Source organism: Pseudophryne corroboree, chromosome 1 (genome assembly GCF_028390025.1).
Source record: "Pseudophryne corroboree isolate aPseCor3 chromosome 1, aPseCor3.hap2, whole genome shotgun sequence".
Taxonomy (NCBI): domain Eukaryota; kingdom Metazoa; phylum Chordata; class Amphibia; order Anura; family Myobatrachidae; genus Pseudophryne; species Pseudophryne corroboree.
Genome location: NC_086444.1, coordinates 590,567,664 through 590,580,374, shown reverse-complemented (window position 1 = coordinate 590,580,374; position 12,711 = coordinate 590,567,664). Strand labels below are relative to the sequence as shown.

The 12,711-nt window shown below is 44.3% G+C and overlaps 1 protein-coding gene and 1 pseudogene across 1 annotated transcript in view; one reads left to right on the top strand and one right to left on the bottom strand.

Annotated features, from left to right (window-relative positions):
• The window catches only part of TDRD7 (tudor domain containing 7), a 227,262-nt gene that overhangs the window by 86,170 nt on the left and 128,381 nt on the right, over window positions 1-12,711 (bottom strand). The window contains exons 7-9 of the mRNA XM_063914237.1: window positions 11,623-12,194; window positions 11,190-11,376; window positions 7,240-7,351 (exon numbers count right to left, since the gene is read on the bottom strand). Of these exons, the coding sequence (XP_063770307.1) occupies window positions 7,240-7,351; window positions 11,190-11,376; window positions 11,623-12,194 (871 nt within the window). The remainder of the gene's footprint in view (window positions 1-7,239; window positions 7,352-11,189; window positions 11,377-11,622; window positions 12,195-12,711) is intronic.
• On the top strand, window positions 6,340-6,458 carry LOC134950611 (5S ribosomal RNA; annotated as a pseudogene).

Genomic DNA, 12,711 nt, shown 5'->3' with positions numbered 1-12,711 from the left:
GACCTCTTCGTCTCTTCTGGCTCTGTAAGGGGGACGGCGGCGCGGCTCCGGTGACCCATCCAGGCTGAACCTGTGATCGTCCCTCTGGAGCTAATGTCCAGTAGCCTAAGAAACCCGATCCACTCTGCACTCAGGTGAGTCCGTTTCTTCTCCCCTTAGTCCCACGATGCAGTGAGCCTGTTGCCAGCAGGACTCACTGAAAATAAAAAAACCTAAACTAAACTTTTATTCTAAGCAGCTCAGGAGAGCCACCTAGATTGCACCCTTCTCGGCCGGGCACAAAAATCTAACTGAGGCTTGGAGGAGGGTCATAGGGGGAGGAGCCAGTGCACACCACCTGATCCTTAAGCTTTTATTTTGTGCCCTGTCTCCTGCGGAGCCGCTATTCCCCATGGTCCTTACGGAGTCCCAGCATCCACTAGGACGTCAGAGAAATAAGAATTTACTTACCGATAATTCTATTTCTCGTAGTCCGTAGTGGATGTTGGGGACTCCGTAAGGACCATGGGGAATAGCGGCTCCGCAGGAGACTGGGCACAAAAGTAAAGCTTTAGAACTACCTGGTGTGCACTGGCTCCTCCCCCTATGACCCTCCTCCAAGCCTCAGTTAGGATACTGTGCCCGGACGAGCGTACACAATAAGGAAGGATTTTGAATCCCGGGTAAGACTCATACCAGCCACACCAATCACACCGTACAACTCGTGATCTAAACCCAGTTAACAGCATGATAACAGAGGAGCCTCTAGAAAAGATGGCTCACTACAGCAATAACCCGATTTTTTGGTAACAATAACTATGTACCAGTATTGCAGACAATCCGCACTTGGGATGGGCGCCCAGCATCCACTACGGACTACGAGAAATAGAATTATCGGTAAGTAAATTCTTATTTTCTCTAACGTCCTAAGTGGATGCTGGGGACTCCGTAAGGACCATGGGAATTATACCAAAGCTCCCAAACGGGCGGGAGAGTGCGGATGACTCTGCAGCACCAAATGAGAGAACTCCAGGTCCTCCTCAGCCAGGGTAACAATTTTGTAGAATTTTACAAACGTATTTGCTCCTGACCAAGTAGCTGCTCGGCAAAGTTGTAAAGCCGAGACCCCTCGGGCAGCCGCCCAAGATGAGCCCATCTTCCTTGTGGAGTGGGCATTTACAGATTTTTGGCTGTGGCAGGCCTGCCACAGAATGTGCAAGCTGAATTGTACTACAAATCCAACGAGCAATAGTCTGCTTAGAAGCAGGAGCACCCAGCTTGTTGGGTGCATACAGGATAAACAGCGAGTCAGATTTTCTGACTCCAGCCGTCCTGGAAACATATATTTTCAATGCCCTGATAACGTCTAGCAACTTGGAGTCCTCCAAGTCCCTAGTAGCCGCAGGCACCACAATAGGTTGGTTCAGGTGAAACGCTGAAACCACCTTAGGGAGAAACTGAGGACGAGTCATCAATTCCGCCCTGTCCGAATGGAAAATCAGATAAGGGCTTTTACAGGATAAAGCCGCCAATTTTGACACGCGCCTGGCCCAGGCCAGGGCCAACAGCATGACCACTTTCCATGTGAGATATTTTAACTCCACAGATTTAAGTGGTTCAAACCAATGTGACTTTTGGAACCCAAAAACTACATTGAGATCCCAAGGTGCCACTGGAGGCACAAAAGGAGGCTGTATATGCAGTACCCCTTTTACAACGTCTGAACTTCAGGGACTGAAGCTAGTTCTTTTTGGAAGAAAATTGACAGGGCCGAAATTTGAACCTTAATGGACCCCAATTTCAGGCCCATAGACACTCCTGTTTGCAGGAAATGTAGGAATCGACCCAGTTGAATTTCCTCCGTCGGGCCTTACTGGCCTCGCACCACGCAACATATTTTCGCCAAATGCGGTGATAATGTTTTGCGGTTACATCCTTCCTGGCTTTGATCAGGATAGGGATGACTTCATCCGGAATGCCTTTTTTCCTTCAGGATCCGGCGTTCAACCGCCATGCCGTCAAACGCAGCCGCGGTAAGTCTTGGAACAGACAGGGTCCTTGCTGGAGCAGGTCCCTTCTTAGAGGTAGAGGCCACGGATCCTCCGTGAGCATCTCTTGAAGTTCCGGTTACCAAGTCCTTCTTGGCCAATCCGGAGCCACGAATATAGTGCTTACTCCTCTCCATCTTATCAATCTCAGTACCTTGGGTATGAGAGGCAGATGAGGGAACACATACACTGACTGGTACACCCACGGTGTTACCAGAGCGTCTACAGCTATTGCCTCAGGGTCCCTTGACCTGGCGCAATACCTGTCGAGTTTTTCCCAACGGTTTATAATCATGTGGAAGACTTCTGGGTGAAGTCCCCACTCTCCCGGGTGGAGGTCGTGTCTGCTGAGGAAGTCTGCTTCCCAGTTGTCCACTCCCGGAATTGCTGACAGTGCTATCACATGATTTTCCGCCCAGCGAAGAATCCTTGCAGCTTCTGCCACTGCCCTCCTGCTTCTTGTGCCACCCTGTCTGTTTACGTGGGTGACTGCCGTGATGTTGTCCGACTGGATCAACACCGGCTGACCTTGAAGCAGAGGTCTTGCTAAGCTTAGAGCATTGTAAATGGCCCTTAGCTTCAGGATATTTATGTGAAGTGATGTCTCCAGGCTTGACCATAAGCCCTGGAAATTCCTTCCCTGTGTGACTGCTCCCCAGCCTCGCAGGCTGGCATCCGTGGTCACCAGGACCCAGTCCTGAATGCCGAATCTGCGGCCCTCTAGAAGATGAGCACTCTGCAACCACCACAGGAGGGACACCCTTGTTCTTGGTGACAGGGTTATCCGCTGATGCATCTGAAGATGCGACCCGGACCATTTGTCCAGCAGGTCCCACAGGAAAGTTCTTGCGTGGAATCTGCCGAATGGGATTGCTTCGTAGGAAGCCACCATTTTACCCAGAACCCTTGTGCATTGATGCACTGAGACTTGGCTCGGTTTTAGGAGGTTCCTGACTAGCTCAGATAACTCCCTGGCTTTCTCCTCCGGGAGAAACACCTTTTTCTGGACTGTGTCCAGGATCATCCCTAGGAACAGAAGACGAGTCGTCGGAACCAGCTGCGATTTTGGAATATTGAGAATCCAATCGTGCTGCCGCAACACTACCTGAGATAGTGCTACACCGACCTCCAACTGTTCCCTGGATCTTACCCTTATCAGGGAATCGTCCAAGTAAGGGATAACTAAAATTCCCTTCCTTCGAAGGAATATCATCATTTCGGCCATTACCTTGGTAAAGACCCGGGGTGCCGTGGACCATCCATACGGCAGCGTCTGAACTGATAGTGACAGTTCTGTACCATAAACCTGAGGTACCCTTGGTGAGAAGGGTAAATTTGGACATGAAGGTAAGCATCCTCGATGTCCCGAGACATCATGTAGTCCCCTTCTTCCAGGTTCGCAATCACTGCTCTGAGTGACTCAATCTTGAATTTGAACCTCTGTATGTAAGTGTTCAAAGATTTTAGATTTAGAATCGGTCTCACCGAGCCGTCTGGCTTCGGTACCACAACAGTGTGGAATAATACCCCGTTCCCTGTTGCAGGAGGGGTACCTTGATTATCACCTGCTGGGAATACAGCTTGTGAATGGCTTCCAAAACTGTCTCCCTGTCAGAAGGAGACATCGGTAAAGCCGACTTTAGGAAACGGCGAGGGGGAGACGTCTCGAATTCCAATTTGTACCCCTGAGATATCACCTAAAGGATCCAGGGGTCTACTTGCGAGTGAGCCCACTGCGCGCTGAAATTCATTGAGACGGGCCCCCCACCGTGCCTGATTCTGCTTGTAAAGCCCCAGCGTCATACTGAGGGCTTGGCAGAGGCGGGAAAGGGTTTCTGTTCCTGGGAACTGGCTGATTTCTGCAGCCTTTTTCCTCTCCCTCTGTCACGGGGCAGAAATGAGGAACCTTTTGCCCGCTTGTCCACGAAAAGACTGCGCCTGATAATACGGCGTCTTCTCATGTTGCTTCCAAATGCCGTTTGAAATCCGCATCACCTGACCACTGTCGTGTCCATAACCCTCTACTGGTAGAAATGGACAACGCACTTAGACTTGATGCCAGTCGGCAAATATTCCGCTGTGCATCACGCATATATAGAAATGCATGTTTTAAATGCTCTATAGGCAAAAATATACTGTCCCTATCTAGGGTATCAATATTTTCAGTCAGGGAATCCGACCACGCCAACCCAGCACTGCACATCCAGGCTGAGGCGATTGCTGGTCGCAGTATAACACCAGTATGTGTGTAAATACATTTTAGGATACCCTCCTGCTTTCTATCAGCAGGATCCTTAAGGGCGGCCATCTCAGGAGAGGGTAGAGCCCTTACAAGCGTGTGAGCGCTTTATCCACCCTAGGGGGTGTTTCCCAACGCACCCTAACCTCTGGCGGGAAAGGATATAATGCCAATAACATTTTAGAAATTATCAGTTGTTATCGGGGGAAACCCACGCATCATCACACACCTCATTTAATTTCTCAGATTCAGGAAAACTACAGGTAGTTTTTCCTCACCGAACATAATACCCCTTTTTGGTGGTACTCGTATTATCAGAAATGTGTAAAACATTTTTCATTGCCTCCATCATGTAACGTGTGGCCCTACTGGAAGTCACATTTGTCTCTTCACCGTCGACACTGGAGTCAGTATCCGTGTCGGCGTCTATATCTGCCATCTGAGGTAACGGGCGCTTTAGAGCCCCTGACGGCCTATGAGACGTCTGGACAGGCACAAGCTGAGTAGCCGGCTGCCTCATGTCAACCACTGTCTTTTATACAGAGCTGACACTGTCACGTAATTCCTTCCAACAGTTCATCCACTCAGGTGTCGACCCCCTAGGGGCTCACATAACTATTACAGGCAATCTGCTCCGTCTCCACATCATTTTTCTCCTCATACATGTCGACACAAACGTACCGACATACAGCACACACACAGGGAATGCTCTGATAGAGGACAGGACCCCACTAGCCCTTTGGGGAGACAGAGGGAGAGTTTGCCAGCACACACCAGAGCGCTATATATATACAGGGATAACCTTATATAAGTGTTTTTCCCCTTATAGCTGCTGTATCTTTAATACTGCGCGTAATTAGTGCCCCCCCTCTCTTTTTTAACCCTTTCTGTAGTGTAGTGACTGCAGGGGAGAGCCAGGGAGCTTCCCTCCAACGGAGCTGTGAGGGAAAATGGCGCCAGTGTGCTGAGGAGATAAGGCCGCCGATAAGGGGGCGGAGCCTATCTCCCGTTTTTCTATGTATTCTGGCAGGGGTTAAATGCATCCATATAGCCCAGGAGCTATATGTGATGCATTTTTTGCCATCCAAGGTGTTTTTATTGCGTCTCAGGGCGCCCCCCCCCCAGCGCCCTGCACCCTCAGTGACCGGAGTGTGAAGTGTGCTGAGAGCAATGGCGCACAGCTGCAGTGCTGTGCGCTACCTTGTTGAAGACAGGACGTCTTCTGCCGCCGATTTTCCGGACCTCTTCTGTCTTCTGGCTCTGTAAGGGGGCCGGCGGCGCGGCTCTGGGACCCATCCATGGCTGGGCCTGTGATCGTCCCTCTGGAGCTAATGTCCAGTAGCCTAAGAAGCCCAATCCACTCTGCACGCAGGTGAGTTCGCTTCTTCTCCCCTTAGTCCCTCGATGCAGTGAGCCTGTTGCCAGCAGGTCTCACTGAAAATAAAAAACCTAAAACTAAACTTTTCACTAAGCAGCTCAGGAGAGCCACCTAGTGTGCACCCTTCTCGTTCGGGCACAAAATCTTAACTGAGGCTTGGAGGAGGGTCATAGGGGGAGGAGCCAGTGCACACCAGGTAGTTCCAAAGCTTTACTTTTGTGCCCAGTCTCCTGCGGAGCCGCTATTCCCCATGGTCCTTACGGAGTCCCCAGCATCCACTTAGGACGTTAGAGAAATCCTGGCTATTGCTTTATGCACTCTTAGATTTACACCTAACAAAGTGTATGTTCCCTATGATCTATATTTGTGAACAACCAATAGATTTTGTACACTTGTAGAATCTCACCACCATATTTGGATCCTCTGACAGGTGTTTTTCGTATGTGCATTTTGCATAGCAAATATTCATTTGCAATCAATTTTTCTCTTCTAATTTTCTTATATACCCAATTGATGCCACATAGGCATTGATTGCTATTATCTTCTCTCTCTATACTCTTGCACACCTGTGCTAATGTGCTCTCTCATTCAGCCCTTGTCTCTACATAATTAGAGACCATTCTCTGCGGAGATTCATTTCTGGACAGCAGATGCACATTTCTATTTACCAGGAATGAGTACTCTCTCATCCAGCTGTTTACTGCCAAACTCCACAGGAGACGCCTAATCTCGTCTGATCTTGGAAGCGAAGCTCTCGAAGGCCTGGTCAGTACTTGTTTGGGAGACTGCCAAGGAATACCAGGTGCAGTAAACTTTCTTGCTGGAAAGCAGAAGGAATAATTCCCTATTCCTCCTTTTCTTTCCACATTTTTCTATATAATTTGTTTACACCAATAAGATCCAATAGGTGAGCAGATAAGTACTTCTTGGGAATAAAACATACCATCTCGGCTATAAGCACCGCACCCTGTCTAATCAACAGTATACATTTATAAATAACCTTTTATCATACTTACTTAGCAGATTATACACTCTTGTTTAATCTGCTGAATTAAAATGCCTATGGTGACACCACTGTTAGACATTTAAACAGAAGGTGAATTAACATCAAACTAGGCAACAGACTATTTACTTTATCATCATATTGGTGCTAAGACCATCATACGGGACACCAGTTTAGGAGAGAAATAACCATCTACTCATTAATAGTAGATATATGCAAGGCTACTCCTGTTACTATACAAAATAATTCTTCACCTTGGCAGTATTTACGGTTTATTATATATATTCTTTTACTTCTAATACTATATCTTGTTTGTCACACTATATTCTATACGATTCTCAATAAAAGTTACATTTTACTGTCTATCAATTTTTTTAATAAGAGTCTTTCTTTTTTCTTTTATTTTCAAAGGTCAACCTTTCAAAGATTGGAGAGTACCCTTTTTCTGTTCTCTACTTGTATATGTGTATTGAATCTAAGCTCCTTTTTTAAGGATTTGCATGTATATCTATCTAAATATAACTATATATAAAATTAATTATTTTATTATGTATTGTTAAAGTGAATGGAGTTTTATAAAAAAAAAGCTTACCTGCTAGCCTGCATTTCGTAGCCTGGATTGGGAGCATACAAAATCTTTTGTCCAGTTTACTAATTTTGGTGGTGTCAACAACTTCACTAAATCCATAGTCCACATAAAGAACCTGGGGAAAAAAGTAAAAAGATTTAAAAAGGGGCAGAAGTTTCCCCCTAATACTTATATTTGTAAAGTGGGATACTGTCCACCCATGTGTTTCTTTGCTATACCAAATGGGGTTATACAATGTTTTTGTATTTTTCACAACCCTGTTTCTGTCACATGCTTAGTTTCACTAAGCTGCATTGTATGATGGGAACCTCAATGTTTTTGTATTTTTCACAACCCTGTTTCTGTCACATGCTTAGTTTCACTAAGCTGCATTGTATGATGGGAACCTCAATGTGAAGGCATCTAAATTGGCTATATCCCTTTGTTCATTATGAGTGAAGTCCATTGATATGGAGTCGTTCTACAATTATGTCCTTATACAGATATTTGTACTTCTTAAAACTATTACTCCTCTCTAATCATCAGTACCCAGCTAAATGAGATGACTTGTGAGTTATTGGTCCCACTGGCTCTCTCATTTAATAGTGAATTTGTGGATGTACACAATGGGGCTCTGGGTCCTGCTCAATTCTCCTGACACAAAGAGATGGCTGCTGGGTGTCACTTGCTTATCAGAGGCCATAGCTTCAAAATAACTGTCTTAGGTGTAAGAGGTGATGATGTTTTGAGGCTGTACCCCTTCTACAGATGCTGTATCTTCCACTTTCAGCTTACCACTATAGCTGATGTGACCAAAACCAAGTATCACCCCCTCAAGGATGCAATATGCTTCTTTCATGGCTTACAGACTGAGATACACCACTGCAGCATGATTTGTTGTAACCCTGACTGTTTAGGCATTAGGAAATGATGCTGCAATATCCTCTGTGAAATGGAGAAAATGCATCCCATATAACGTCACCTGTGGAAACTACCCTTCTTTATGGCATAAATGCCTGGGTTCAGACCATGGTCAACACCAAATTCAAAGATTCAGATGGCGGTGAGGTTTGGGCAGAAATGGAGGTATGAGTGTTTGAACAGAGTGAATCTCTGAACCGCAGTATAGAAACGGATGGTTAGAAATAACAAGGCTGTTGATTGTAGCAGTGATTATATGCTCCTTTTTAGAATTTCTTCATAAGTAACAAGCTGGAAAAGGCAAGGGTCTCTTTGTCAATGCAACAGTATAGCCTTTAGCAAGACCTGAAATAAGGTCAAAAGGGAGCGGTGGAAAGGTGCCAACCTGGAAACCAAAACGGAGAGCTGGCAGTTCTAACATACTGCGATATGGAAAGAACTATCCAGGGAAGTCAGAATTTCTCCTTCTTACACACTGAACAGCAGACCAAAAGGACCCCAAATCACTTAAATTGTACTAAATAGAGTGCCTGGAGCTCCACATTTTGGAAGAAACAGTCCAAAAAGACAATGGAGTTAAAAATCTGACTGTTGCCATGACTCAAAGCATATTGATTAAGAATGCATGTACATTGCAAAGCCTTAAGGTTAAGCACACGTATGCAAAAATTCATATTTAAGCGGTACGTGTAGCCAAAGGCGCTGCGCCATTCATCATTCCTATGTAGGCTGTTATCTGTAGTCACCATGGTCCAGTTCCAGATAATGAGAGGATTGTCCTTGATGAAATTTTCTTTCCTGTCACCAAAAGGAGGAACCGATGGGTCTGAGGTAATCGCATGATTAATTTCATCGACAACTGCAGAATGAATCTGGATCACGTGGTTATAATTTCATTTTGAGAGCTTTGCAACTTGAAGCTTACTGCACTGCTCCGAAAATGGACACCATTTTGTTTAAAAGTTTCCAGCAAAAGAGAATCAATATCCACGAAAGAGAGCTTTGACCATCTACTAAACTGCAAATATTTTTTTTTATATCTGGATTAGCCTGGTGTTGAAAAGGAGACTCGAAAGAATTATGCATTGTGCTGGACCAAGTCTGACTCATTATCTAAACAGAGTAATCTCTTTTGATATTTAAGAGTCGATTCAATCAGAAGCAAGGGTGGCATGTTACTGTGGTAACAGCACGGGACCACCACCAAAAATTGCCCAAAGTCAGTCCTAACTCATGAGTATTTGTATGCACCCCATAAGATATGGAGGCAAGTTGCTAATCAAACCATGCTCACCTGTCCAACTATGAGCTCATCAAAAGAGCAAAACAAAATGATCCCATGAAGAGGATTGTAGATTTTAAAGAAAAATTAAAGGGCTGAAACCTTGACATCTTAATGTTAGGAGCAACATTCCGAGAATTAGCATTCCAATATGCAGAACGTAAGCCAGACAGGTCTGCCCGCAACTACTAAATGATGAAATTTTGGACTGAAAAGGGTTTGCATACAGGGAAGACACCACAAAATATAAAGGATGCTTCTCTCAATGCTGGACCTTGTGATAATCAGACAAACATATTTCAACTGTTTTGTGTAACCTGACAGATGGTAGAGTGCTAGAGAAACCACACTAGAAGCAACAATAAACTTTAGGCTATGGCCACACATAAGCGGCCAAGTGGGTCCCACTTGGCCGCAAGGAGACTGCACATGGGCGGCAGTCCCGCCGCCGGCGGCTCCAACCGCAGGTTGCTGCGGTCAGGCCAGATGACAGGACAGCGGGATTTCAAAGTGAACACATAGATTTCAATGTATGTGTTCACACAGTGCTGCTGGGCCGCACTGAAATCCCCTGTGTCACTGGCCAGATCCTGTTCTGCGAGATCCCGTAGAATAGGATCCGTGTACACACAAACCCCCCCTCCTGGCCAAGCGTGAACCGCTTGGACGCTATGTGTGGCCAGAGCCTTACACTGTCCATCTGTACTTTCCTTTAAAGAGTGTGTTTGGCATATGATTCCTTGGCTTTTTTTTTTTTTTATTGATTGGGCCAGAGACTTTGGGCAAACTTGTTCCACTGTTCCAGATGCATCCCTCACCCAGAAGTTAATGGGCAAAGCCATGTCGCCTTGCAAGATGCACTACTGGCACATGGTTCCAGACATCTATTTTCCACTTTTGACTCATATTTCAATGAAGTGGAAAAATGAAAAAACTTGCCTCCAACAGGTCTTGGAACTGGTTCCCTTATCAGACATGACAAAGAATTAGAAGGATATTTGTAGAACAAAGACAGAAGAGTAGGTGAATGTACAGATAGGCAGGGAAGAATCTCTGAAGTACAGTAGAATCTGGTAATAAGGGAGGGTTTAGTGCACCATACATACAGATGTTCCCAACGGTGAGGAGTTTGTATATTCTCCCTTTGCTTGCGTGGGTTTCCTTTGGGTGCTCCAGTTTCCTACTACAATCCAAAAATATACTGGTAGGTTAACTGGCTGCCAACAAAAAATTAACCATAGTGTGTAAGTGTGTGTGTGTGTGTGTATATGGGCAACCAAGTGGTTCTTATCAGCCGTCAAAGTTTATGTTTCAATTACAGTGCGTAGGAAACCAAATTTTTTTAGGAAAAGTAATGTGTTCACACAAAATAAAAGTGTACAACATAAAAACAAACTAAGAACAGCTATAAGAAAACGTTAACAAGCCAACAGAAAATATATTCTCACATAAAAAGAAACAAATCTCACAGAAAAGAAAAAGGGTGAAAAAAGCCTCTGTATCACAATGAGAGCGCAGTTGAATTACAGCTATGGCAGGCTTTGTAGGGGAGGTAAAACCCTCCTAGGAGAAGGTTCCAAATGCAGAGATCCTTATCAAATATAGTAGAAACAGCTGAAAAACACATGGAAGATAATATTCAACGTTTTAACTTTCTTTTTACCTTTTTTATCTTTGCCTATTGCCTCTAAGTTCTTTTCTAACATTTTTACAAAATTTCTATTTACTGGTTTATGCCTTTTGAGTAATACAGGACTGGAAAAATGCGTACCTTAATTTTCTTATCTTCAATAGAGGATATCTGAGCACGCAGCCAGGCCTCCTCATCTGCTTTAGAAGCCACAAGCTGTCCCACCTTTAATGAACTTAAATGTACAGGAGATGGATTTTTACTGTAAAACTCCTTCATCTGATCTTCCATGTGTTCTAGTGCAGCAGAATAGTCTTGGCCAACATACCTTATGCATAAAAAATGGAATACAAATCATACACTTGCTAATGTTTATTGAAACTTACTGAAAAAAGAAGTTTTCATACAAAATAGAAAAACAAATTAACACAGTTGTGAATGAACACATGAATTTCTTTAAAATATTCCATATCATGGATAACATACTATCATGAAAAGGACAACTTAATTAGCTTCAAAAATATTTTTAAGAAAGATTTGAAAACACACATTAAAAAAATTAGAGCACACTCACCTTATCAAAATTTCTTCTGTGTTATTTAATTCAATAACAAGAACAGAGGGGGAGGCTTCTGAGGGAATGACCAAGGGTGGGGGAGTACTAGCAGTGTCCATCTCTTGATCCAAACGTTCTATGTTGGATGTTTTTTCCGCACACATTACTTCTTTAATGGTATTGTTCAAGTTAACTGAAAGGTTCAGATTTTGGTCTCCACTTCCTTTGGTCTTTGGATAAAGGATTGCTTTATAAGGGTTTTCAGAAATAACATCTATAGTGCATATGTCGGACAGTACATCCAAGTTCGGAATATCTGAAGGAAATTTAGTTTTGAATGTGTCTTCAAAAACTTTTGGTAGTGCGTGAGACCAGAGACCATTGCTGTATTTTGTCAAGATTTCAGAAACTCTCTGCTTAAGTTCTACATGAGGTAGTGGGTTTTCATTTTGTTTTGAGGGGGGAAACTGCTTTGTACTAGAGGGCAGACTTGGTTTAACCTGATTACTACTTTGTTGGGTAACCTGTTGCTTTTTTGCAGGGGAAAATAGAACCAATTCAGTCTGACCACTGGTTACGAGCCGCTGTACCTACAACAACAAACAAAGTGGAATTAGGGATTTTTGAATGCAGATTTCTTTTTATTTGTTCTAGATTTTTTATTTTAATGCAGGTTATACAAGATCATTGCAAACTCTGGAGCAAAAACAGGATTTTAATACCTACCGGTAAATCCTTTTCTCTTATCCGTAGAGGATGCTGGGGACTCCGAAAGGACCATGGGGTATAGACGGGATCCGAGGGAGACATGGGCACACTATAAGACTTTGAATGGGTGTAAACTGGCTTCTCCCTCTATGCCCCTCCTCCAGACTCCAGTTAGAGAACTGTGCCCAGGGAGACGGACATTTCGAGGGAAGAATTTATTGTTTAAGCACGGTGAGTGTCATACCAGCTCACACCACGAACATGCCGCAGAACGTGTCATTCAATAGAACACCAGCCGACGGCATGAAAAATATACAGCAATATGCTGACCGAAAATGTAACACAACCTGTGTGTAAACACGACCAATAATAGCAAACCGCATGCCATGGCATGAATAA